Source organism: Chenopodium quinoa, unplaced genomic scaffold (genome assembly GCF_001683475.1).
Source record: "Chenopodium quinoa cultivar QQ74 unplaced genomic scaffold, ASM168347v1, whole genome shotgun sequence".
In the NCBI taxonomy this organism is placed as follows: domain Eukaryota; kingdom Viridiplantae; phylum Streptophyta; class Magnoliopsida; order Caryophyllales; family Amaranthaceae; genus Chenopodium; species Chenopodium quinoa.
This window is the reverse complement of record NW_018745454.1, coordinates 5,868,981-5,895,967: the sequence shown is the minus strand read 5'-3', so window position 1 is coordinate 5,895,967 and position 26,987 is coordinate 5,868,981. Positions and strand designations below refer to the sequence as shown.

General features: G+C 33.8%; 5 protein-coding genes and 1 long non-coding RNA gene across 6 annotated transcripts; 3 read left to right on the top strand and 3 right to left on the bottom strand.

Annotated features, from left to right (window-relative positions):
* Positions 1-2,820: 2,820 nt before the first annotated feature.
* LOC110713886 lies at positions 2,821-9,063 on the bottom strand. Its single transcript, XM_021892322.1, has 7 exons — positions 8,355-9,063; positions 6,306-7,037; positions 5,735-6,090; positions 5,326-5,537; positions 3,874-4,130; positions 3,557-3,735; positions 2,821-3,442 (listed from the first exon to the last, which is right to left on the bottom strand). Exons 1-7 carry the CDS (start codon positions 8,632-8,634, stop codon positions 3,359-3,361), a joined length of 2,100 nt encoding a protein of 699 aa, XP_021748014.1. The 5' UTR covers positions 8,635-9,063; the 3' UTR covers positions 2,821-3,358.
* A 3,035-nt stretch (positions 9,064-12,098) lies between these two features.
* LOC110714343 lies at positions 12,099-14,867 on the top strand. Its single transcript, XM_021892847.1, has 3 exons — positions 12,099-12,229; positions 13,748-13,818; positions 14,180-14,867. The coding sequence occupies exons 2-3, from the start codon at positions 13,750-13,752 to the stop codon at positions 14,750-14,752; spliced, it is 642 nt and encodes a 213-aa protein (XP_021748539.1). The 5' UTR covers positions 12,099-12,229; positions 13,748-13,749; the 3' UTR covers positions 14,753-14,867.
* A 484-nt stretch (positions 14,868-15,351) lies between these two features.
* On the top strand, positions 15,352-17,181 carry LOC110714416 (gibberellin-regulated protein 2-like). Its single transcript, XM_021892925.1, has 3 exons — positions 15,352-15,942; positions 16,319-16,436; positions 16,753-17,181. Exons 1-3 carry the CDS (start codon positions 15,877-15,879, stop codon positions 16,932-16,934), a joined length of 366 nt encoding a protein of 121 aa, XP_021748617.1. The 5' UTR covers positions 15,352-15,876; the 3' UTR covers positions 16,935-17,181.
* Positions 17,182-17,566: 385 nt separating this feature from the next.
* LOC110714006 (gibberellin-regulated protein 9-like) lies at positions 17,567-18,972 on the bottom strand. The gene is made up of 4 exons (XM_021892462.1): positions 18,607-18,972; positions 18,386-18,439; positions 18,229-18,277; positions 17,567-17,999 (listed from the first exon to the last, which is right to left on the bottom strand). The coding sequence occupies exons 1-4, from the start codon at positions 18,649-18,651 to the stop codon at positions 17,818-17,820; spliced, it is 330 nt and encodes a 109-aa protein (XP_021748154.1). The 5' UTR covers positions 18,652-18,972; the 3' UTR covers positions 17,567-17,817.
* A 2,689-nt stretch (positions 18,973-21,661) lies between these two features.
* LOC110714007 lies at positions 21,662-22,746 on the bottom strand. The gene is made up of 2 exons (XR_002510096.1): positions 22,302-22,746; positions 21,662-21,902 (listed from the first exon to the last, which is right to left on the bottom strand). It is a non-coding gene; the product is annotated as an uncharacterized LOC110714007 (long non-coding RNA).
* A 111-nt stretch (positions 22,747-22,857) lies between these two features.
* LOC110714005 (RAN GTPase-activating protein 2-like) lies at positions 22,858-26,458 on the top strand. The gene is made up of 2 exons (XM_021892460.1): positions 22,858-23,090; positions 24,427-26,458. The coding sequence occupies exon 2, from the start codon at positions 24,435-24,437 to the stop codon at positions 26,061-26,063; it is 1,629 nt and encodes a 542-aa protein (XP_021748152.1). The 5' UTR covers positions 22,858-23,090; positions 24,427-24,434; the 3' UTR covers positions 26,064-26,458.
* Positions 26,459-26,987: the final 529 nt, after the last annotated feature.

Here is a 26,987-nt window from a genome sequence, read left to right as displayed (position 1 = left end):
TATGAGTCATGACCTCCTAAATATAGGATTGTCCTCATAAGACAAGTTTATCTTAGGATTTACATCTCGATATCATTTCACAATCGCCCTAACTAGATATGGGGGTATCGAAGATTAACCAATACTCCCTCCATCATCCTCGTCCACAAGGTTACCACCAGAAAAACTAATCTTTCTGTATTGCCTAATTAGCATCCTTGTTAACATTCCCTCTAAACAAAGGAAAATTTAACAGTTCCTCTAAACAAAGAAAGCATAAGATATTTATTTAACTTGTAAGTAACATTATATTAAACAAGTTGTTACCCAAACATATTTGCTGGATTAATGCAACCTTTACCACATATACAAATTATATGAATAAATGTCCCTTTCCTTTGTGAATGCTCGCTTTTCTGCTGTTTATAGCAAAAAGGTATTGCGTGACTTAACCTCTTCACCCTTCATCTCCATACTCTTAATTATTTAACCTTTAAGTTCTTGCTTTTCACGTATTCTTTTCCACTTATTAGAGAAAAGAGAGTATTTTACACTACAAAGCTACAATATTACCAGTCCTATTCAGTTTCTGTTAGCTTCTGCACCTTCAAGTCTGAGGGCATGCTAATATAATCTATTTGTTCGTTTCGACGTCTGAATATGTGAGTCCATAAACCAAGCCTAAGCCTTTTTGCTACAACACCTAGAATCCTCTGTTTTCGTTACCAGACATTGCATAGGATATATTGCAAACATGTTTCTAACATGTTTCATGTCCTTTAAACCGTCTTTTTCCGATGAACTAGCTGTTGGGCTGTTTTCTTCTATGGTTATTGATCTGCAGCGGCTATTGAAGTCTCTGGAAGATAATCCTCTTTCTCTTCGATGGTGTAGCGAGGCCATGTCTGTCATCAAGAAGACTCATTCTCATTTCCTGTTTGATTTCGAGAGATCTAAACTTCCCACTTCATGGGAAGCTGTACATGTGCTTGATGAATATATGAGTGTAACTTTGGATCTCTTGGATTTCTGCAACTTACTTAAGTCAGCCATTTCGGGTTTAGATAGGTATCGACAGTTGATCAACTTCATGATTAAGAGATTGAAGGATGCCACCTTTTCAACGTCGACAAGTAAGATCGAACTCGAGAGGCTTGAAAGAGATAATTATAGCAAGTTTTTCGACGTGAAGAATTTGAGAGAAATGAACCTTAACAAGGAAGAAGTTACTAAAGTGAAGTTGAAGACAAGGACCAACATGCAAGTTTTGCAAGCTATTGGGAGCACAATGTCTATTATTTCATTGTTCATCTTTTGCTCAATTCTTCATCCAATTCACGTTGAAATCGACGAGGGAATCTATACTGATTTGTGTGATTCGGATTCATCCTCGGGTTGTGTCCAAAAACTCATCAATTGTCTAAATGAGAAATTTAAAAACGCGCATGATTTGAGGAGGCCAGTTTTACACGAGAATGAGGTGATTGAGGATGCATTTGCCGAATTCAAAGGGCAGATTATTTCAACTAGGGAATCAAGTGTTGATGAAGGGAAATTAACAAAAAGTTCAGAGATTTTAAAGAACAAATCTCTAGTTCTCAAGGAAGGGCTAGACTTGCTTGAGAGTGAAGTTAATGAGTTGTTTGAGAATGTTATCGAGGGAAGAAAAAGAATTATCAGCTTAATTACCAACTAATAATCACACGATTTAGAAAATTAGCACTAGATTTGCCTTAAAACAAATATGGACTATAATTTCTATTTTCTATTTTTTGTATTTTGTGTGTGGATATGATTACCTAAGGAAGAGATGATTTCCACGCATATTAGCAAGGACTTTCATTCTCTTTATTCTACTTTGCCCCATTTGGCTATTTTACTGCTTCACTTCATTGTTTGTTGATTAAACTTGGTTTGGTTCATTGAAACATTAACCTTTGTGGTTAATCTATGAAATATGCCTATCTTCAACATCAATTGTGAATACATTCGTGATACTTAGTCCAAATTTGGTTTCAATTAAGGTTAATCCAATCTTAAGCAAATTGAATTAGGCTATTTTTTACCTAATTAATTTAATTTAAATAGCTATTACGCCTACAAACAAGAAAAGGTTTGGTTGTGGAATGAATAAGAAAGTCCTTATATAATAATTTGGTCTTTCACATGGCTAATAGCTAACAATAATTCAACGCAAGGGCGAAGCCACGAGGGGGGCTGGTGGAGGCCTGACCCCCATGGCCCAGCAAACAATGTCATTTATATTTATACTTGGCCCCCTGAGTTATTACTAATTATAAATTATGTTAACTATATAATAACATACATGTTGCTGGTGGCGCATCGGGTAGTTTCATAATATGACCAGAGCACTATCACAGAAGCAAAAAATGACACCAATTATATTATTTTGAAAGAATATTGACACAAACTTGTAAATCTTCTAAATCAAAGAGTTAATTAAACGTACATTCGCCCCAAAAAAAAAATGATTTTCCATTTGCATCTAACCATGCCCAAATTATTTCATTTCAATGCTTAAATATGGTCTTGTTATCATATTTTAAATTTTGAAAAAACATCTGACACGTGTTTTTTTTTTTTTTTTCCTTTTTTGGGAACATGAAGTTCATACCAACGTAAAGACTAAAAAAAGGTTAGTGGAAGAAATTGTACCTTGATAAAATTGTGAAGTTTGTTTGCTTAGATTTCCATGGAATTATTACCCCACATCAATTGACAGTTAAGGTGCAACTCATGCTCCTGCTTTTACGACCCCACTTGACAAATATAGATACAACCCATGCTCCTAGAGATGCAAATTAATTAAGATAACAAAAATCCAAAGCAAAAAAAGTTGTTCCAATAATCTTGTGAATAGTGAGTGAATATATACGAACCAACATCAATGTATTAATCTAAAAATGTTTCCAAAAGCTAGAATACACTGTAAATGACCAATCAAAAAATTTTGCCCAGGTCGTATTGTCCCTAAAAATACATATGGCACCAGTAGTTTTCTCAAAATCAATATTAGAGTTACATGAGTATTGGATGATGGCTCGTCTACCATCAAACATAGAATGAATTGGAATAAAATTAATACAAATGAGGAACTACAAAATGAACGATTCCTTCCATAGCTGTTAACCTCAAGTGTTTAGCTGCCCCGCCACTTTGGTCCAGCAGAACCATTGTTATCAACCACAATTATGTCCTCATTGAAAAAATCCAGTATACTGTATTGTACCGGCATCCACGATCTAATATGAAACTTGTGGGGAGCGATTATATTTTCCAAGAATGGCAAGGCACGTCCAAGCATAACGTACAGAAGAAAGTGGAAACTCACACTATGTGCAACACTGCTTCCCTTCGCCTACTCCGTAGCATCCCGTGAAGTACTATGCTTTTCATCGGACCTGTGGTGGAACAACTTTGCTATCTGTCGCCTCTCACAATCCTGCAAATCCCAAGCAACAAGATATTAATACTTCAATTATGTACAAAATCCTAATATTGGCTCTATTATTGCTTTATTTTGCTGGCACAGAGCTTTCAAACAAACATTGCTCACCTTGAACATGTGGAGATAAAATGTTTTGCTAGGATTTTTCTTTTTCAACTTCTGGTATGTAAACGCAAAGCTTAACTGATCTCTTGGAGTAAAACGGTCCACCTCATTAAACCATAGACATGAAAACAGATTTGACATTGGTGTGTGTGCCCTTATTATCAAAGACCCTTCTGGTACATCTGTTGCCAAAAGAAATAAAACCATTAAGGACAACAGATTAGATACCAATCCGAATTTATCCTGGACCAACCCAGACAAAAATTGTACTTTTTCCCACCAAAGATGAATGAGAAACAAAAAAGTGCATATGAACATACTGCTTGGAAGCATCTTTTCAGGATCAGAGGCATTAAATCTCTTAAGCCCGTCAGCCTGATAGAATTGAAATTGCTGATCAATCATAGTGTGGTTGAATTTATTAAGCTTCTTGTTCCGCTCCACTTCTTCCCAAACACAATGACGGTCATAGTGATTTGATATTGCATATTCATGACCCTTTCGCCACAAAAAGTGCTCCAATAACAACAGAGGATCGCGTTGGAGACGCAATTTGCTATCCAACCAAATGGAATACCTGGCAAGAGAGAAATGCTCAGAGACAGGCATTGAATTTATATTAAGGACATATCTAGCTATCAACCTACACACTAATTAGAGTAGCAATTCCGTGGATATTTTCTTCCAGGAAAGAGCAGTTTATTTTATCTATAGCTTCAGTAACATTTCACATCAGGCAGCCAGTACAACACATTCAGTAATCTAAGCCTCAAATTCTAGGGATACCCTTTTTAACTCCCTCACTATATCATTGTTGCAACACAAACCACTAGAACAGGTGCAAACCCTATATACAGTTTTACAGCACAAATCATTGGGACGATGATACAAAGTTATTCAAAAAAGAAACAGAAAGATGCCAATCATTTAAGCCAATCTCAGAATTCTACTTTCAGCAAGTACTTGTAAAGCTGTTTATCTACACATCCATTTTATCTTGTTCCTAGCTAAATATTTTATAAAATTTAAAGCACAGAAAATTTCAGAGTTTCCTAGTAAAAAGCACAATTATCTGAGGTAAGAATTGCAGCAGAGTTTGGATATAACCAACAAATTCCATCGAATTTTCAGTTGGATTACTTGCAAACCAGAAATTCAAAATTATCTCCAAAGACACCAACATCTTGGTCTTTACATTTTCAATATCCTTACCCCTGATGTTCTAATATAATGCCTCACCAAGTCACTTAAGAGTTTAAAAAATCAATCTGAGTCTCTTGTTTAGATGTGATTGTATCTTGCATGTGTAAGATCCAAATGCTAATGACACTGGAGCAAGCTAAAACCCTTCAGTCCAATGATGATTCTTGGGGGAAAAAATGGATAAAATGATAGATAAATTCATACTATTCAGCTTTCACCATTACCAAAAAAATATACTTCGTATTTAATGGTAAATAAGGAATCAAATATGAACTGCAGTTACAGACTAGATAGCAGCATATATTGCTCTTCAGACTTAAAGCAGATGAAAAAGGAAAACTAAAAGTAGAAAAACAAGGACCCTTTAAAGCACAATATAATGAGAGAATTCTAAAATCCAAAGTATTAATTACTGTGATTTCACGCAAAAAAAAAAAAAAATAAATAAATAAATAAATAAAAAGGGCCAGATAGGAGTATCATTATCTCAACTATTTTTTGATTAAAAAAAGTCAAAAATACTATGTGATAAAAACAAAAGGTATAGCCTTCATGATGCACATTCTTACCTTGCTGAAGGAAAGAGTCGATGAGACAGAAGTTTTGGTATCTTTCCAACTCTCCTCATGTCTGTATAAGGAAGATTCTTCACCACAACAATCTTCCACAAACCAATGAATCCCATTCTGTCGGGTATATGGCCTTCTAAAGAAATGGTTTGCAAAGTCTTCTCATCCATAAACATCACAAAGCAAACATTTTTCCTAGACAAACGACTTATCTGAAATAAAAGGCAATAATTTCACACTGCACATCAGATTTCTCACACTACAATGATGGAGTAAATATCAAAAAAAAAAAAAAAAAAAAAAAAAAAAAAAAAAAAAAACAACTTGAAGAAACATTGTCCAGACGGCGGACAAATGAATAAATTTTCATGGGACAGAATGCTAATAGACCCTTTAATATATGTCTTACCACTTTAACAAAAGGAGATCTCAGGCGATCTGAGTTTCCAAAGATGCAAGAAACAACAGCAATGTGGCATTTGCTGTTGTATCTGGAATCATCCTCAGCCAAGTCAAATCCTGTACTAGAATACTCTGAAGGACCCTTAACAAAGCCACAATTAATCTTTTGATCACGTGCAAGGAATGAGTCTTCCCTTTCTCTTAAGGTCTGATGCCCAGCAAACCTAGGTTCCCAGCTATCTTCCCCGACAGGCTTCTCTTCTCTTTCTGTATACGACAGTGAAAATCTAGCAAATTTTCTACTTTCAAGAGGCTCTACAAGTTGCGCGGTAGAATTCAGCAATTTCATATCACAACTTGAAGCTACATCAATAAATATTACAAAGTTAAGCAATTTCGCAGTTGCATTATTACTTGTTAGACAGCAGCAACTGGTGGTGTAATATTCAATCATGTTGATTAAAGGAAACCCTCAACAGCGATAAAAACACAAGAAAACTTAGGGTTGACTGGTAGAGTATTGCATGCCCAAGTACACCAATAATCGTTTAGTCATTCTTAAGGAGAAAAGGACTTACATGAAAACTTGCGGTGTTTTCTACGTTTCTTTGGCTGCTTTCCAGAGCCAGTATTTGAAGCATTGACTTGTTTACTCTTCCCACTGTTGTTAGAACTCTGCTGTTTAGAAGAACTATCATTTGAGTCATAATCCACAATCGAATCATGACCTACAAAAACAGTTCCACCATGTTCTGAGTGAGACTTAGGCAGTTTGGAGTTCCCCGCACTTTCATGCCTACTATCATCATATTCATCTACGTGAGCGTCATGTGAATCTATCGCATCGTCATATTCATCATCTGCATCAGCATCTTCAGTCTCCATATCCGAACGACCCCCATCTAAAACATGATTTCCATCCTCAGATTCCACACCTTCTTGGCCAACATTCTTCAAAGAAGCTTCATATTTTTCTTCATACATTTTCAATTCATTACGCCCTGCTTCATTGTACAAACCATGATGATCTGTGCCCTTACTTATAGGGTTATTGGACTTCTTTGTTGGACTCTTCACTCTACTGGATACATGACCTTTCTCAGATTCATCATCACTACCTGCACTACTTTTATGTGCATCCTCATTGTAATCTTCATCCCTTCTACGATCATCCCCATCCCAATACCTTGAATCACGGCCATGACCCACAGAGTCATGGCCAAACTTGACCATGGGAGTGGTAATTCTTGTCACGTTTGTAAGAAAATCATCCCGGAAAGCATCATCTTGGGTATCTTTAGTATCTATGTCTGCAGAAAATCAAGAAGAGTTATAAAAAAAACTCATAAGATTTATGATTGGATTTTCTAAGAGGCCCTACTTGTGTTGAGTGAAAGAATGAATGTGAGAATGACTTATTTATTACGAGAGTGTTTGTAAGAAAATTTTCCTTTAAGCGGCTACTACTATATCAAACAAATGCTACTAACAATTCTTCCCTAAAAGAAGTCTTCCGCCCTTTTTTTTCGTATGCTAAATTAACAGTGTGTGTCAGCATGCGCATGCAACAATAGTTAAGTATAGTTCAAGATATCTATAATTGTGAACTGCATATATAACAGGGACATCAGCAATATCAACCCACATAAACTGATTGATTATGCTGAATAGTGTACATTTTATATGAACAATAACATCTTGCGGTCAAATAGACAAAACTGCAATAAAAGCCAATGTCAATTCAAATAAATAACAAGCTCTATTACAGTTCCAATCCTAACAATTTACGGCCAACCCAAAAACCTAGACCAGATATTTTTTTAAGCACAAAATCTGATGGCAATCACCTCACACACACATATGAACACAATCCTCAACCCAAATCCAAAGAATGAACATCTTTCCCTCTATCACTTTGTCGGAAAGGAAGGACCTCAAGTTGAATCAATGGCTTGAGCTTAAATCCATGATTGTACATCAATCAAGCCAAGGTAAGTTTCAACTTTTCAATGTTACAAGCCATCCTGCATCAACACAGCCTTATCACCCAGTGTAATTCCATTATACTCGGGATCAAAATCCAGCAGCCGACCTATCTCTAAGTAATCAAGACCAACTAGCTAACAGGCTATGCCCCTCTATACTCACACCCTCACATCAAAATTTTGTTTTCCTTCCTCAATTGCAGTATCTCTAAGATCATAATTTTCTAATCTAAGCTCCATTTTCCTATCTACGCTCAAGTCTCGAGCATTCGACTAAACTTAACAGCCCAAACCTCCCTCTATCCCTAAGATCAGAATCGCAGTACCTCTAAGATCAGAATTCCCTAATCTAATCTCTATCTTTCCTAGTTTCCCAGCTACTCTCGAGTCTCGAGCATTCGACTACACTTACCCGCCCAAACCTCCCCCAATCCATAACTAATTCACCCTACAATCACAACTTCCAAAATCATCAACAAGACAACAATCTATCCTTTCCTCACGCATCTAATAAGAACAATTACCATAAGATCAAATTCCACAATAACAAACCACTAAATTTCTCACAATTATGACAACAATGCAGGATCAAATTAATAAACAATTAGCACGACATCAAATCAAAGAGATCAAAACAATTACCGGAAGTATGATCCCTGGATAAAAAAACGTAAGCAAAAGCCGAAGCAGCAAGAACAAAACAAAGAAGAGTAATAACAGTTCCGATCGAGATCCTTCGTTTGGAATAACCTAATCTCCGATGATGATGCCGCGACTGCTTATGCGACGGGCCACGAACTCCGATACTAACATGGTCGGAACCACCAGTAGCGGCGGCGGAAGCGGCGGTGATGCTAATGCCGTTGCTATAATGGTGGTTACTGTTGCTAGTACTCCCTGACTGCTGCCTGTACTGAGCCATTCAATAGAGTCGGAGCATTCTTCAGCGAATCAAGATGATAGTGATGAAGAATTAGCATTCACCATTAATGGAGTCGGATTTTCTAGGGTTTAGGAAGAATGGAGATTGAATGAATTGCAGATCGAGGAGAGAGAAAGAGTGAGAAGTGAAGGAAGAAGAAGACTACAACAATACAAGTAGAGTTGAGAAGAAAGGAGAGAGAAATTTAGAGAGAGAAGTTAAATTAAAATTAATAATGTGAAGAAGACGGTGAGCGTGAATTGTGAAAGAGGAAAGCGAAATTTCTGAGGCTTTTTTTTTTTTAATTTTATTTTTTGATCGGCCGATCAATTTTTGTCCCCCCCTCCGTCACGGTCTATCTGCACTTCGTTCGTTTTACCCTGCCTTTTTGGTCTTACTTTATAATCACTCCGTACTAGTATCGTATTTTTAGTGTAGAAAGGCATAAGGGCAGATTGATAAGAATTAATCCGATAATTTTTTGAAATAAGGAGAAAAGTTAAAATATGGAGTATGTCTTAGAGTATACTCCCTTCGTTTCAAATAATTCCCTCATTTTCTATTTTTTGCGCTATTTATTTTTCTTTGACTAAGGTTTGTACTCATGTTTGTGATTTATACATAAGAAAAATTATTGTGGAGGTATAGAGTTTCGATGAAGAAGTGTTTCAGGTTAATTTTTAGTATGGTTTAAAAAACGGACAATTTTTAGCGGTTGAAATTGAGTTTGAAAAGTAAAAAAGCTTAACCTAATGAGGGTCCTATTAACGTAACTTTTATTATTATTATTCCTTCTGTCTCGCAATAATTGATACATTTAGCTTTTTATTTTTTTATTATTATTGTTATCATTAGTGCTATAGGTTTATATTAGAACCAATTAGCCGAAAAAGGTTTTCAATTTTTCATCATGTCTTAACAATGTCATGCAAGTTAACAAAATCTTAAATCAAAGTTGGTCGAATTGACCTTAATCTTGAAACAATGAGACATGGACTACCCTTTTTTTTCCATTTTCCTACCATTATAACTCCATGCTTTTAACTATACAATAGGAAAATTAGTTAAATGTGATTTGAGATAAGTTCATGAATCATGATAACATATAAGTCAAAATTGCAGCATTATTAGTCGCCTCTCCTTATTGGTCATCGAATCCATAAAACTTGCCCAAATGTAACGATATCTTAAGCATTAAATTAACTCAATTTACAAGTCAAGCAAAAATGTGGTATTTGTTCATGACATTGGGAAGAAAAAACAGATCGATATTTGATTAGTTTTTTTATGCCTTAATTTATTATTATTAAAATTAAAATGTATAACTTGATGAATGAAAATGGAATTAATGATACTCCTACCAAACTAAAGATCTTAGAAGTTGTCTTGTTGAGGCTTGAGGCACATAATGCACTGTACATAGATCAACGCTAGAGCTCCTTGATCATGACCCACATGTAGCTTAAACATTAAAACATGAATTTTTGTCAGAAATTTAATTATTACGATCATGTAGTTGTAGTAGCTAACCTAGTAGGAGTTTGGTAATTTGGTTACCAAATTTTAATACATTGCCTTATTTTAATGGCATCCTTATATCATCCCACTAATTTCATTGAGCATTTCGTGTAACAATATAGCTGTGGTTATCAATTATTTTAGTTGGTTAAAGTATATTGAGTAATGTTAAAGGCATAAGATCGAATCTTATTTACATTATTGTCTTTTGTGACTCTTTTTTTTTTTTTGTCATCTTACTAAAAAATAAAAAAGTGAAATGTATGTAATCATATAGCTTACACAATCCATGTATAAAGTCTGTGATCTATATATATTCAACGGATCAAGTTAAGCTACATCAATTTGAAATCGAACCAAGTAAGAATAAATTAAAGAACTTATCTTGGATATAGGCATACATCATACTATATATAGTGAACATTGTTAAAAGTCTTGTTGGGCACAAGAATTGCAAAAGGAAACTTTAGTTTACTGTTGATTACTAATTTGGTGCATCATAATAATAAAAATAGTGGTTTCAGAAAATCAGTACATGTGCAATTATGCATTTACTAGAAGCCAAATTAAACCAATCAACTGCACCGTGAACCTGTCAATAATGTGTCATATTATTGCACCATCAGCATAATTAGTTTCATGTAATTATTCTCTAATTTTGCTTGCGTATTCCTTGTCACGTTAATCATAGTAAATTAGTAATTTAATCATAGTAATTTAATTATACAATTATTTATGGTTCCTTTGAGAATTTTGACAAAACAAATGTTATACGAAGTATTATATCATCTTTTATTCTCTTTGATAGCGTGGATTAATACACATTGCTTCTCTTGACTTATTCTTTCTAATACACTTTTAGTTTGTTTGGTTGTTCTCAGAATTTTTTGTTAAATTTATTAACAACTATATAATGCATTTTTCTTGTATTTGGCAAATTATCTTGAGTTCTAAGTTATCTTTGATGATGTTGAAATTACGTAGGCAAAGACTTGATGTTCCAAAACAATATGTAGTGGTGTGGTAGAGCAAACTCTTTCAATGCTCAAGTCAACACAGTGTAATGTAAGTTAACTAATCAAATATTAAGAAGATAGAGATACATAATTTGGAAGATTTTACCACTTGATTAGTGATTTAGTGAAAGAATTGACACTTAAAGTAATTATTAATAAAGTTGTTAAAATGTGAAAATAATAACCTCTTGAATTGTATGTTATACCTATTGATATATATTAGTAATTTGAGAATAAAGTAATATCACGAAACGACCTACTCACTAACACAATTAGTAATTCACTCATTTGTCGATAAATAATGTAATTTTGAATCTAGATGTTTATAATAGTCACTTTCAATTAAGTATTAGATTGTTATGTACAAAAATTTATATACTTGTAATAGAAATATAAAACACTTTAAAGTTTAAAGCAAACACGTTTTAAGGTAACCAAATTTTCTGTTCAACACATAGGAATTAGTACTTACATACTTCATTTGCTTCTTCTGTTTATTTTTTTTAATTGCATTATTATTTTTTTTGCTTCCAATTTTACACTACATATACATATTAATTAGTTTGATTATTTTTCATGATCTAGAAGTAACTTTCTCTTAAATTATAAAAAAAAATTCCATTTGTCTCACACATATTATTAATATGTCATTTTATAAATATATCTTATACATCAATTTCTAAAAATATTTAAAGTTATGAATTAATTAGATGTAAAATTTAAAAAACATTTCCAAAATGATAAATGCATTTGTGAGCCCATTGTATGTGGTCTGATAATTGCAAAAGGGATTCATTAAAACAATACAAAAGCCCAATATAATAGGCGTAAAAAAACATGGGCTAAAATTGTACATTTACTCCAAACATCTTTAGCATTTCATAAAAAAATATAATGAGTGGATGGCTTTTAAACAGCACTTAAGGACCATTACGTGTTATTGTGGGCCCCAATTAGCCTTGTTTCATTTTTTTTTGCTCTCCTCTCTCGTGTTTGCGAAGAGAAACCAAAAACTGACTATACTGCTTCATTTTCAGCCCTTTATCTCTGCAATTTTCCAGGTATTTTTGTCTTCCTACCTTTATTTTTTCATCAGATTTTCTCTCTTTTTTTCTGGGATTTTTACCCTTTTTCTTGTTTTCTTATATGTGAGGATCTGAACTCTGGATTATTTTAACACTTACTGTAATTTGCGATATTTTTAATTTTTTTGGGTGGGATGATTAATTTCAATTGCTGTGATTATCTTGTTAGTTTAGTGTTACTTTGATTTATGATTAGTGTTAAAGTTTCTAACTTTGGATTGTTGATATGATATTTTCACAATTATAAGGACATTAATTGCCATTTTACATCAATGAAGTATTGTAATTATAGAAGAACTAGTCTCAATTAGTGTCAAATGATTCGCTACTTCCTCCATCTGAAATTAATTTTGAGATTGGTATTGTAACTTGAGCTAGTACTGTGACAACTGAATATAGACGACATAAGTACATCATCAATTAGTTTAAAAGCATTAGAGTATAATCGTTAACATTTCTGGTAGCAAATTATGTGAATTGAACAAGGTGGATCCAAATTTGGTGGTTAAATCATAATGTGCTTCTTTATTGATTTGGAAAGATTATGGATCAAATCAAAGTAGTGAAATTATTTGATGAGGTTTTGTTAATCTACCCCTTAATCTTCATATCTTACTGCTGACAATTTTGTTGAGAAATCGAATTTTTGGGTGATGCCTGATAGAGAATATCCATACAATATTCTCATCCTAGGTTTAGGATATATTACCACCAAAACAAAATCTATGTGATTATGTGTAAAAAAAAAAAACAATGAGGCAATGTAAGAATCATTGTTGGTCATGGGGAGGTGGAAATAGAGTGCGGCACATGGAGTAGGTTGGCAGATGTGGTTACTGCCAGTAGGGGGAGGCAGTAGTGTATGCGATTGCCAACAACGATGGAGGCGGCTTTCACGATTGCTGCTGTTGGTAGGAGGCGCAAGGTTACATAAAGATTCTAAAAAAAAAAAAAAACTTTGAGAAAAGGAAAAAAAGATCTATATGTGTGTTTGCGGAAGCATAAAAAACTTTGTATATCCCGCCGGTGGGTTTAATTTTCTAACCCACCGGCAGGGTGAGAACTTTTGTATATAATCCCAAGATCTAACCTAAGCTGTGATACCATGTCAGATAATATAAACTCCTTGATTAGAGTGATTTCCATTGATCAATATTTATAGGGTTACAATGAGAAACCTAATCATATTAGGTAACTATAAGATATGTTCATATATCAAAGATAATCTTATACAAAATATATCCTAAACCTAGGATGAGAATATTCTATGGATATTCTCTATCAATGCCCTTAGCAATTGTTGGTTCCCTTTTGTTGTCTTCTTTATATAGAGTTTGTTTAGGAATTTGTAAAGTTGTAATTAATGATTCTATGTTAATATGAAGCTGTTAAGGACCTTATTGAGCTGTTTGTTACTGTCCTGTACTCCTGTGTCTTACTGAGTAGTATTCGTCGGTTTTTAACATGCCTCGATTGGAATACTTTCTAGTGCAGGGATGCTGGCGAATTCTCTGCCTTCACCAGCGTTGGCGTTATATCGTGGATCATCCATACACTTGTCTTCTGTAAGTTCACCTCTAGACCTTGTTTGCCAATATGTTATTGTGCATCTGGTTTCTTTTTTGCTGTCTATAGTATATAAATTTGGATTCCCATCAATTCAACTCTTATGGGGAGGGAATGTAAGTGTAAGCTCATTTACCCTTGCTTACCTAGACTGATCTCGTCTGCTAACTCTTCTGCCTGATTCGCAAAATGTTATCAAAATGTATGCATTTCATATTTTCAGAACGAGTTAAACTTTCATTGCATAATCATTGTGGTTAGACTTTGCTGATAAGAATAAGAAATGAATAGGTCTTTCCCTTAAAATAGCCCCTCCCCAAAACCATGCTTTAGTTCTAATTCACCTTTTTCTTGCTCCAGCCTAATTTTGCTTCCTTAAACTCAACATTATATGGAACCTCATGGAGCTTTTTACCACAAGAACTAATCCGGAATTCTAGGAATAATGTCCTAACACACAAGAGATGGGAACTATATTCTGCAGCTCCAACAATAGATATAACCTTGAGCAATGAAGATACCGAAAAATGGGCATCTTGCAGAGAAGCTCTGTCTGTGTTCAACTTCAGTATTGAAGAGCAGGACAAGATGCTAGGGAAAGCATTTGGTCATATCCATTCACCCTACTGGGGTGAAGAACGGAAAGTAGAAGTTCCAAATTATGAATTAGTGAATGAAATACTGGAGTATCTCAGAAGTTTGAGCCTCTCTGATGATGATCTTTCTAAGCTTCTGAAAAAATTCCCTGAAGTTCTTGGTTGCAATCTTGAGACTGAGCTGAAGAACAATGTACAGATCCTAGAAAACCAGTGGGGCATAACAGGGAAGCCTTTGCGAAATCTTCTTCTTCGTAACCCTAAAGCTCTTGGTTATAATGTTGACTGTAAAGGAGATTGTATTGCTCAATGCACTCGTTGCTGGGCTAGATTTTAGATGAACTTATTTTTTGTACCAATTTATTCAATACGAAGTATATGTACACACATTTATCTGTATTTTTTGGTAAGAGCAAGTTTAGCCCCAAGTCTTAAGACTTGGGGTGACATCATCATTTTGAGTCTTAAGATTTATATTTAAGACTTTTCCCATTTTTCTTCAAAAATCTCAAGCAAGTCTTAAGTTGAGTCTTTAAATTTCAAGACTCAACTTAAGACTTGAGATTGGGACCCACTTCACCCCACTCACTTTTATTTTATTATCCTTTTTTTTACACTTTTCTTCATATAATATGTAAAATATTTAAGTCTTAGGGTTAAAGTGATAAATTTGAATAAGTCTTAGTGAGTCTTAAAACAAGAATTTGATGATGGACCACCAAAATGATGTCACATCCAAGTCTTAAGACTTTAGGGCTAAACTTGCTCTAATAGAAGGTGCTTAATTGCTTATACGAGCACATGTTTACATATCGACAAACTAATTAAGGGGGCACCTTGGTACTATGCAACCTCATCAGTCATCACATTAACCCTCGAGCTAATACATAATAATACAGAGTACTCGTAATCGATTTTCACTCACATTAATGAGAATTACAGCTGATTTTAATGACTAAATATGGCTCCGTTCTTGAATCAGTTGAGATATAAAGGTCAGTCATGAATATGGAAGCCTGTTACAGTTCTTTGTATTATCTATTAACTATTGTCAACGTCTTTATTTTGATTTTCATGTCAAAAATACATAATAAATGAAAAAATAAAAAAGCAAGATCACATCCTAAAAGTAGAGTCAAAATATATAAACAGCAACAAAATCAATTTCTAACCTCAAAAATCAGAAATGAAAAAAGTAATTAGAGAATAATAATCATCCCAAAAAAACAGGACAAAGATATAAAAGAATAGCCTCCAAAATTAAGATTCCAACCATTATTTACCTTATAATGAAGGGATTTTTTGACCCTCTTCGCTGGCAAAAATTAGCATTAACATCCCCTATACCCCCTCTCTCAAATTTAGAAGAGCCTTATCTTTTACATAAACACATAAACGTCTCTATTTCTTAATTTTTGGCTCTTCTCGAAGGATTACAACGTATTGTAATTCATCACAAATATGCTAAGCTTCAATAGAATTCTTCTCCTTGTCATTGCCATCTTTTGCCTTGTCCTCTCACATGAGGTACGTACGTTTTTCATTTTTCTAATGTAATTATGTTAATATTTTGCCTTGCCATTGCCATTTTTTCTCCTTACTTGTACACAAATTACATTACATACACACGCGGGTTAATTAGATGGTGTATTCGTGTTCAAAAATTATGAGAACCATTTTAATATGAAAACTACGATGTATTGGAGTATTACTCAATTAGGTTGTGAACAATTAATTGTACAAAATACAGGTTCATATATTACATATATACCTCTACTTATTATGTCCTAGGAAAAAAAAAAAAAAGGGAAAAGTTTTCTTATTTCTACTTGTCACTTTAACTTTCATTATCATTCAATTTCTCCAACTAACATAATTTTTTTCTTTTAACTTGTAACTATAGTGGGAAGTCTGCAATGCAAAGCTTCATCACCATCACCACCACCACCACCACCACCACCACCACCACCACCACCGTCGTCATCATCTTCAACATCGCATCTTTTTGGGTGCAAAAATAGGCAAGTGAAAAAAATTCAAGAGTTTTAATTCAATAAAGAAAATCCTAATAGACACGAAATATGTGTAACAATCAATAATGGGGAATACTCAACTATGTTATGGTTAATCAACTATTAAAGCCTAGAGCTAGACCAAGTTGATATGAAAATTGAACTTCTAACTTAATATGATTGATCAGAAGGTGCGAGCACAACCATTGAAATTCCAACATGAGTCTGAGTCTTAATGTATATTGTATTAATTTTGTACGTACGTATGTATCACTTTTTACGATGAGATGATATGATGTTGACTCTATCTACAATGACATGACAGATTGCAAGGAAAGGTGTCATACAAGGTGCAGTGTGGCATCAAGATACAGAATATGCCTAAGAGCATGTAACACTTGCTGCCAACGTTGCAATTGCGTGCCACCAGGAACGTCTGGCAACGCTAACTCTTGTCCTTGCTGGGCTAATATGACCACCAAAGGAGGCCGCAAGAAGTGCCCTTGAATCTTCTAAGGACTTTGCTTGTTAACATTTGTCCACAACTAAACACAATGCATTCATCATCAATTATTTTGAGCTTCACACTTCATATTTTTGTGGTAGATTTTGTCACATTTAATCTTTTATTAGTGCATGTGTGTTGTAAGTTGCATTTGAGAGATGATGAACTGAGAATTAGGGGTTATATTATTTCTAAATTTAATCTCCACTTTTATTTTACTTCTTGCCCAGACATCAGAATCGGAGAATACCCCCCCCCCCCCCCCCCCCTCCAAAGAAAAAAAAACGGCTTTATTAGTAACATTGCTGATGGCCTGATGTGGTGTTACTTTGGAACAAACAATCAATGTGGTTCAATTTATCTCGGCTTTTATTTTACCATCATTATTTCGCCATATAGAGTATTACTTATCGCAGTAATTTTAATTTCAATTCAATATAAAATGACCTGAACAATAATTAAATTATCTTGGTTTTAATGTTGGTTGTTATTATAGCTAGCATTATAACCCCCAAATATCATATTTTGGGAACATACTAGTTGTACTACCAGTAACAAAAAAAAAAAAAAAAAAAAAAAAAAAAAAAAAAAACTAAGCTATGACTGATGTAAAACATAAACAAGGACAAGCTAATTATACAATTTAGCTCAGTAAATATACTTTAACTATATAGATCCAACACATTATTTCTAATACCTAGCTACAATTCAGCTCAGTAAATATAATAACTACATAGATCCAACACATTATTCTAACACCAAAACGATAATACTTGTAGTATACAAATAGTACAATACATTATTGATTCTTTAATTAGCCTCAATGGCTAAATTAACGATAACACTAGCTAAATCATATATGATTTATGTAGTATTAAGTTAAAATTAAGGGCATTTAGGCCTGTTGCCATGGGTCCTGAGGCGGGCGTAGCAAGGGCAGAGGTGGTGATTACCATGAGTACCAGGAGGAACACATTTGCACTGAAAACAGCAACTGTTGCATGCCCTATTGCACAAATTCTTCCTTGATGACCTTGTGCATCTCATCGCACAAGCATGGTTGCAATCTACGTAATTTCCATCCAAATTATACTCAATTATTAGTAATAAGAGACAATGCCAAACATTTCTCATGTTGGCTTATTATTGGCTTATTATTATCGATTGATAACGTTTAACAAGAACATATATATAGTGTTTACAATAGATATTCATTCGTTTTCATTATTGAAATTGGTTTATTAAAGCCAACTAAATGATGAGCCATTATTAAGTGCACTTAAACTAAAGACTTACTCATATTTCTCACAAAATATTTCTTTTGAAATCCTGCATTAATTTCTTCCTGCATGTAATAATAAAGATTATTCCAAGGTCAACAAAAGTGAGTAATTAAATAAGAAATTAATTAATTTATTTTTTTATGCAAAATAAAATAATGTAATTAGCTAACCTTGGTGATGGAATTTCCTGTGATGTTGGCTGCAGATAAGGCCTCACTAAAGTCCTATTAAGATTAATTAATTATGAGGAAATTTGCTAGCATTAAGTCATAATTAAGTGCAAGATTAATTATAAAATAACTATTGTAAGATTTGTAACATATCTATTCTAATGCAATAAAATAAATTAAATAATGAATATATTCAGAGGTACAAAAGTTATAATTTATACCTGTAGGATGAAGATGGAGAAGATTAAAAAACCAAGAAGCTTCATAATTTATTATATGGTCGTAAAAATAAAGGGATAATAAAATGATAAAGGTATAGAGTAGTAGCTAAGAACAAGAATATAAGAACAAGGAGGTTAAGGTATTATATATAGCCCTTGAGCCTCATAAACAATGATACTTTATAACGTTTTAACATTATATAATTATTGTTTTTTGTTATTGTGCTTGGAAGAATAACAAGGTTGTGAACTTGTGACACATAATAAATAATAAATAAATAAAATAATGATATTTGCATAAGATAACAAAATAAACCTCAATGGACTCGTCACTCCCTGTGGAAACTTCTGTTATACACTTATGTGTTGTTTCTATACGATCTCACCAGGCTGCGCATGCGTGTCGTTTTTCGGCATAAATCTATACATCCCGACTTCATAAAATTATAAAATAAGATTAGGTTAATATTACCGTATTGTGCATTAACACGGCGTACTAATTTTAAAATGTACGGAGTAATTATGAGCATATTATTTATATACTCGTAATTTTGATTACATAAGTAATAAAAAAATCATTGATTGCCATGTTAATTGTTACTGGATTGGTTTGAAGCTAAGGTTTGCTTTTAATATCAAGTTACTAATTTAGTACTACTGTAGAATAAAGACTTAGGTTGTTCATTCATCTGTATTTTTCGGGCATATATATTATTTTAAGTTTTTTTTTTTGACGGTTATTTTAAGTTGAATGATCAATATAAGCACATTCCAAGTCACACTAATTATGGTTGATCTCCAACTTAATTATGGTTTGGTAATTGGTATTCCGTATTAATTAAGAAGGGAAAGATGTATCACCAAGTGTCTACAAACGTACAAAACTATGTCTTCATGCAATCATGCATGTATTCCCCTCCATAAAAAAAAAATAAATAAAAAAATGAAATTAAGAAAATATTTTGCAAGTACATAATTAAAAATGAAAAGATAAAGTGATAAACCCTGTTATTGTACGTACCATGCATTTTGGCAGCTTGGTTACGTTGGCATCCATGGGTGCAACCTCCACGACATATGTCCGTTCGTTGCACCAATATGGTCCATCCATTATTGTACTCTCTTTCATAAGAATCATACTCACCACAAATTTATACTTACGAGTATTCAATTATTGTCAAACTGAATAACATAAAAGTAAACGTAAATTTGTAAAGAAAATAATTATTTAGTTTTAGGTGACTTCTTGTCAAAAAAAAAAAACAATTTATGTGACTTGCTATGTGGTTTGTGACTAATGTTGTTAAAGGAAATTGATACAAATGTATTATTTGTTTAAATTAAATTAATTAGATTATTTTCAGTTTAATTTAGCTCTAATAGTCCAGCTCTTAATTTCCTCCTCTTATAAAATATTCAGTTCAATTCAGCTTATTTCAGTCAATCAGAACAGACCCTAAGTACGGATTACTTATTATGTAATAGATTTATGTTGTGTTTAATTATAACTGGTCTTTTATTGGTAAGACTAGTTATAAATTCATGTGTCTAGTTATCATAAAACGTATTGAGACTTGATTTCCATTTTTTTGATATGCTTTGATTTGAACATAATTCCTCAAGATAATAAGTTATCAAACTAATATTTCATTAAATTTATATTAATGTACACATACAAAAACGGATTTTTATTTTTATTTTCTTGATTATATGATTACTAATTACAAAATTAAAGATTTACAATACAGAATTAAGTATTGCAAATAGAAAGATAATCTCTTTAATCTATCATTTACAAGAGAGACAAATATTTGCTTAAATAAACTGAATACTCCATGCATAAAACATAGCTTGAAACAACTTCAACTAGACCCTAAAAAATTATTCATTTTCTTCCCTTAATTTGAACACTTCCAAATCTAAGGGTCTGTTCTCTTACGTTGCAATTTAGTTCAGTTCAGCTCAATTCAGTTCAGTTCAGTTCAGTTCAGTTCAGCTCCTAATTTCCTTCTCTTATAAAATATTCAGTTCAGTCCAGTTCAGTTCAGCTCCTAATTTCCTTCTCTTATAAAATATTCAGTCCAGTTTAGTTCAGTTCAGTTTAGTCCAGTTTAGTTCAGTTCAGTTCAGCTAAGTTCAGTCAATGAAAACAGGCCCTAAGGGCATACAACCATAGAGTATATTTCACATTGGCTTCTTTCACAACCTACAAAAACATACTCCGTAGTTATTATTGTAGAAAAATAAAAACTTATCGTAAAGTCATATGGACACTAAATAAGTTTTTTTTTTTTTTTGAAAACCCGTTAGGGTATATGGACACTAGAGACACATAATTATTCCCACCATTTCAAAATAATATGGTACAATTAAAATTGAATAGGGTGGATATTTAAGTGAACCCGTTTCAACCAATACTTTTAGTACAATAAATCAGGTTTAAGTGGTTTGCATCTTCCAACCATGAGATTGTGGGATCAAACCTCAATAAAAATATTTTGGGGTAAGAATTCCCTTATCCTTCCCTCACTTTCAAAGCACCTAGCTCGCTAACTAAGGTCGGAAGGATTTGAGTGGACGCAATAATTATACTGGAAAAAAAGTGGTTTTTTTCTTTAAAAAAAAAAGAAAGAAATGCAGGAAAGAGCTAATGGGCGCGATGATTTGAGCGACACTCACACATAGGGCTGGCAAATGGATCAGGCCGGGTCGGGTTCGTGTTCGGGTCACCTAAATTTCGGGTCAGCTACCCCCAACCCGAACCTGATCCATTTAATTTTTCGGGTTGAAAACCCTAACCTGAACCTGATATTTTCAGGTTCGGGTCAACCCGAAATTGACCTTATTTGACCTGATTTTTTATTTGGGTTAAAATCAGGTTTCTTTGACCTGAAATTAACCCGACCCAAACCTGATATATTCAGGTTTGGGTTAACCCAAAATTGACCTGAATAACTTTTTTTTCATTTCAAATACAAGTTGTTCAGGTTAAGCATTTTAATTCAAACCAAAATTAAATAGCTTAGTCTAACAAAGTAACAATCCTACTTAACGATAATAAACCAATAAAAATTATAATTCACTAATTACAAACCAAAGATAAAGTTTTAATAACACAAATTACAGTTTTCAAAAAATAATAGAAGATGCAATAAGATTTTCATTTGGATTAAGATCGGGCGATGTTGGGACTGTCAATTTGTCATGGCTGTCATCCTTGTTCACCACCTCAAGCTTCAAAATTGATCCACAACATTTCCAATTGAACATGGGTGGGCTACTTCTTGCTGCCAAACCTATAAAGAAAAACAACACTAACATAATTAAAACATGCAATTCTAAATCAGACTATATTATCTAGATCTAACTAGTAAGATCTAAATTAAAACATGCATGCTCATGATAAACAAAAGTAAACAACAAATATTAGCAAGAATCACCATAACATAGATAACATTTAACAATAAAAATTAGCATTAACAATAAAAAATTAGCAAAAACAACCGTATAATAACATAATCAACAACATTTAACATCAGAATTTAGTAATAACACTCGAAAATTAGCATGTAAAAAACTAAAATAAACGGAAGCAAGTAAATATAAAATTAACAACAGAAGAATTAGAAAATAAACAAAACTAGCATATAAAAAACACGAAAAAAAAACGGAAAATAAATTAAGAAGCAAGATACCTTTGATGAAGGAGAGGAATTCGTGGAGGAGTGAAGGATTCAAGCCGTCAAGGAAATGACAATGGTAAAGTTGGGCTTAACGGAACTACCTCTGTCGAATTCAACAATGAGTTTTTGAGGAGAGAGAAAATTAAAGAGAGAGAAGTGAGGGGAAAAACGGCTGAAGATCAATGAGGGGAAATGAGTTCATTTAGGGTATTGAATTTATATATGGAAGCCTCTTTGTGAATTTGGGCTGGGCTTAATAAGCTTTTTAAGTTTTTTTTCTTTTTCTTACTTAAATTAGTTCGGGTTATCAGGTCGGGTTCGGGTTACCCGACCTGATTTTGACCTGAAATTTATTTCGGGTTAAGTGGGTCGTTTTCGGGTTGAGATTTTCAACCTTAACCTAACCCATTTAATTTTGGGTTCGGGTTTGTGTCGACCCATTTAAGTTTTCGGGTCGGAAACCTCAACCCTAACTCGCTTTTTTCGGATCGGGTTCGGGTCGGGTCAGTTTTTGCCAGCCCTACTCACACACAATGCATTTTGTAAAATTTAAATTTCAAATTAAAAAAATAAGAATTTCAATTTCCAACCCGAAATATTAAAGGCCCCACCAAAGTCCCCATCCAATCCCTACTACGGACTATAAACCTTCTCTTCCGCCCCTCTTCTTCTCTTTCGATCTACATTTTCTCTCTCTCCATTTTCTCACTCTTATTTACACTCCCTCTTCATCACTTCCTTCTCAATTTCTTCTTCACTTCGTGTTTTTTCTGGGTTGATTCTTTGATCTCCATTTTTCAGGTATGCTTTTTTTGTTCTTCTTTCTCCGATTTGGTTTTTTTTTTTTTTCGAGAATTTGAAATTTGAATTCTGCATTTTGATGATAAAGTTTCCATTTTCTCGATTCATGGGAATTTATTGTGCTAATTGTTACTGGGGATGATTTGGTTTGCTTGTTGATATTGTTAGGGTAAACTATCTAACCCTAATTATTTGAATTGTTATGGTAAAAGTTAATCCCTTTTTTTTCTGGGGTTTAGATTCGCCTGTTTTAATTGTTGTTTTTTGTTTGTTTAATTTATGAAGAAATTGTATAGCGTTTACTGATTTGTTGAAATGTTAGGTTAATTTTAAGTAAATCAGCACCAAATCAGTTTTATATCTATGGAATCAGTGTTAATGTTAATTGATATGATATAAAGTTAAAGAATTTTCTTGGATCCTAGATAAAGTATTAATTTTTATCTATTTGGGGTTTGATTAAGGTTGTTCATTTAACATTTTTTTTAAAAAAATTTAATTATTTAACTAAAGTGTAAACTAATGTTAGTTGAACCGATATTGAATAATGGCGATCATGACTTGCAATTATGTTACAAGTATATGTTTACAACCTGCATATCTTTTGATTGGAAATGTTAGAATGTGAGTTGTTTAAGGACTCGAACAAGTTTATTATGAATGAATTGGTTGTTAGGGAAGGGCGGAAGGCCCCTTAAAATTAAAACAAGTATAGGGTCTCTTAATTTGTATGTATAATCCTTGGATGTAGCAGTGAAGCGGTACTGTTGTATCCGAAGTACTGTTATGTCCCAAGTTGAATTGTGAGGAGAAGAATGTTTTAAGAGAGTTGGTCGAGTGATACTTTCTAGGTTGCCTATCAAATGAGAGGAGGTAGTTTGAAGTGAGGTGGGATAATGGAAAGGTTTTAAACAGAGGCAGAAGTTGGTTAGTTTATATTGGAATGTCAATCTAAGGTTTTTAATCAAATGATGGAATTTATATGATTATCAATTGATCAGTCGTTTTCCATAACTATTAGAAACTACTCGTAATAGTCTAATGCGAAGCAGCGTATATATTTAATTTGCAGTGTATGTATGTTGGGTACAGTATAAGTTTCATAAACTAAGGAAGGATCATCTTTCTTGTTTTTACATGAGAAGTATTAGTTAACAAGGCTATAACAATTTTTACTATACTGAAGGCTGAGAAGCCTATAAGTTGGTTTTCATGAAGAATGTCCTTGTGCTGGTTGAAATAAGATTAGCATTCTTCTCTTTAGTCACGTGGATGATTTGTTTTGCATTTTCTTCCTTGAAATGTTTTTTGAGTTTTGGATGTTTTAAATGAATAGGTTTTATAATGGAAGCTATGCAAACAAATTCTGAGCGTCGTCCATTCTCGATCAAATTGTGGCCTCCTAGCCAGAACACAAGAATTATGCTTGTTGAACGGATGACCAGCAATCTTTCAACTCCAACAATTTTTACCCAGAAGTACGGTAGTTTGACCAAGGAAGAGGCTGAGGAGAATGCTAAGCAAATTGAAGAGGTGGCATTTACTGCTGCAAATCAATTCTATGAAAAGGAGCCCGATGGTGATGGAAGCTCTGCAGTCCAGCTTTATGCCAAGGAATGTAGTAAACTTATTCTAGAAGCCTTAAAACGTGGTCCTGTAATTAAATCTAGAGAGGTACCGACTTCTGATGCTGTCCTTGAAAGTTTATTTGATATATCAAAAGGCCCACGTGCCTTCATTGAGGCTGAAGAGGCAGAAGAGCTTTTGGCACCACTAAAGAATCCATCAAACACTTACACTAAGATATGCTTCAGTAACAGAAGTTTTGGTTTAGGTGCAGCTCGTGTAGCAGAGCCTATTTTGTCATCTGTTAAGGATAAATTAAAGGAGGTAGATCTGTCAGATTTTATTGCTGGCAGACCGGAGGCAGAAGCCATTGAAGTCATGAACATATTCTCAGCTGCCCTTGAAGGCGCTGCTTTGAAGTCTCTTAATCTTTCTAATAATGCCTTGGGTGAGAAGGGTGTTCGAGCATTTGGAGTACTCCTGAAATCGCAGAGTAGCTTGGAGGAGCTTTATTTAATGAATGATGGCATCTCAGAGGATGCAGCACGTGCTGTTGCTGAGTTGGTTCCCTCCACAGAGAAGCTCAGGATTCTTCAGTTTCACAATAATATGACAGGAGATGAAGGTGCTCATGCCATTTCTGAGGTTGTAAAGCGTTCTCCCTTGCTGGAGGACTTTAGGTGTTCGTCAACAAGGGTAGGTTCTGATGGAGGGGTTGCCTTATCCGAAGCCTTAGAGGGATGTGCTCATTTGAAGAAGCTTGACTTGCGTGACAACATGTTTGGTGTAGAAGCAGGTGTTGCTCTGAGTAAAGCTCTTGTGAAGCACGAAAATATAGTTGAAGTTTACCTGAGTTACTTGAATTTGGAAGATGAGGGGACTATTGCCATAGCAAATGCGCTCAAGAAGAGTGCTCCTTTGCTTGAAGTGTTGGAGCTGGCTGGAAATGATGTTACTCCTGCTGCTGCATCTGCCCTGGCCGAATGCTTAGAATCAAAGCAGCACCTTGTGAAGCTGAACTTGGGTGAAAATGAGCTCAAAGATGAAGGAGCTATACAAATTAGCAATGCTCTTGAAGGCCTTACTCAGTTAAAGGAACTTGATATGAATACAAATGCGATCAGAAGAGCTGGTGCTAGAGTTTTGGCTAAGGTAGTTGTGGATAAGCCTGATTTTCAGTTGCTGAACATTGATGGGAATTATATCTCTGATGAAGGAATTGATGAAATTAATGACATTTTCAAGAAGTCTCCCAAGATGTTAGGGTCATTAGAAGAGAATGATCCAGAAGGTGGAGATGAAGATGAAAAAGAATCTGATGAGGAGGGTGATGGTGATGGTCATGGAGAGGAGAATGAACTGGAATCTAAAATGAAGAGTCTCGATGTTGAAGGTGATAAGGAATAGGTGTATTTCTGGTAGGTGGAAATACGTAGGATAGTAGCTTATTTTTAGTGTCGAATCCACTGTCGACCTGTTTTCCTCTTTTATCTTGGACATCGCTTTGGATTGACAGCTTCTTAGAGCACTTGGTAGTGATGGCTTTCATGGGAGCGACTTGTAGGTTTAGATTTATAGTTTCTCCTGTTGAACTCCCATCCCCTACTTTAGTGTTTTATTTTACTACTTTTTTTGTGGGTAAAATGTTTTATTGTACTACTGAGCCGTTGTGTTAGTAGGATTCTGTTTCGAACAGGACTTGTTTTATCAATGTTGTAAAGGAGGGAATGTCATTTTTCGTGATATTCACTTCCGTTTTTTAACTTTTAAAAGAACATCCTATGTTTTAGATGATCTCATAATCTTTAAAAGATTATTAGCCTGGTAAATGTGTTAAAAATCCATCCATTAGTGCTTGCTGTGGTTTTTCCCCTGCGTGGGCATTCTACATTTTGCTTGAACACTTAGGATTAGGGTTATACAAATTAAACTATTTAGAACTCCCTCTATTTTTATTTATTTATTTATTTTTTATTATTGAAAACCGATACTTTTTTTTTTTTTTCTGAAAACCGATACTTTGTATGTATATACAAATACAAATTTTGGTACATTTTTTAAAACTAATTTTGTATAATGAACATAGGTTTTTTTATGTATGGAACATAGGTTTTTTATGTATGGAAGTGAATGATTTTGTTCTTCTCTAAAATTTTATACGCACCTGTATGTGAGTTATACATCTGGTGTTTTAACTATTTGATGACTTTACTTAATGAGTACATTATTATTTTAAAGAAAATTTTCACACTTAATGTACATCACATATCAAAACAAATTATAAACTTTTAATGCGTTAGAAATTTTAGAAATACAAATATAAACTTTTGA

Bases quoted from the DNA above. Each gene is read 5' to 3' on its own strand.
- LOC110714006 (XM_021892462.1), bottom strand. From the start codon at position 18,651: ATGAAGCTTCTTGGTTTTTTAATCTTCTCCATCTTCATCCTACAG. The intron at 18,440-18,606 runs GTATAAATTATA...TAATCTTAATAG, and splicing joins TCTCCATCTTCATCCTACAG to GACTTTAGTGAGGCCTTATC. The intron at 18,278-18,385 runs GTTAGCTAATTA...TATTACATGCAG, and splicing joins CAGGAAATTCCATCACCAAG to GAAGAAATTAATGCAGGATT.
- LOC110714005 (XM_021892460.1), top strand. From the start codon at position 24,435: ATGGAAGCTATGCAAACAAATTCTGAGCGTCGTCCATTCTCGATCAAA.
- LOC110714416 (XM_021892925.1), top strand. From the start codon at position 15,877: ATGCTAAGCTTCAATAGAATTCTTCTCCTTGTCATTGCCATCTTTTGC. The intron at 15,943-16,318 runs GTACGTACGTTT...TTGTAACTATAG, and splicing joins GCCTTGTCCTCTCACATGAG to TGGGAAGTCTGCAATGCAAA. The intron at 16,437-16,752 runs GCAAGTGAAAAA...ATGACATGACAG, and splicing joins CTTTTTGGGTGCAAAAATAG to ATTGCAAGGAAAGGTGTCAT.
- LOC110713886 (XM_021892322.1), bottom strand. From the start codon at position 8,634: ATGGCTCAGTACAGGCAGCAGTCAGGGAGTACTAGCAACAGTAACCAC. The intron at 6,091-6,305 runs GTAAGTCCTTTT...TTATTGATGTAG, and splicing joins AAAACACCGCAAGTTTTCAT to CTTCAAGTTGTGATATGAAA. The intron at 3,736-3,873 runs GTATGTTCATAT...TTTTGGCAACAG, and splicing joins TGAAAAGATGCTTCCAAGCA to ATGTACCAGAAGGGTCTTTG.
- LOC110714343 (XM_021892847.1), top strand. From the start codon at position 13,750: ATGCTGGCGAATTCTCTGCCTTCACCAGCGTTGGCGTTATATCGTGGA. The intron at 13,819-14,179 runs GTAAGTTCACCT...TTCTTGCTCCAG, and splicing joins CATCCATACACTTGTCTTCT to CCTAATTTTGCTTCCTTAAA.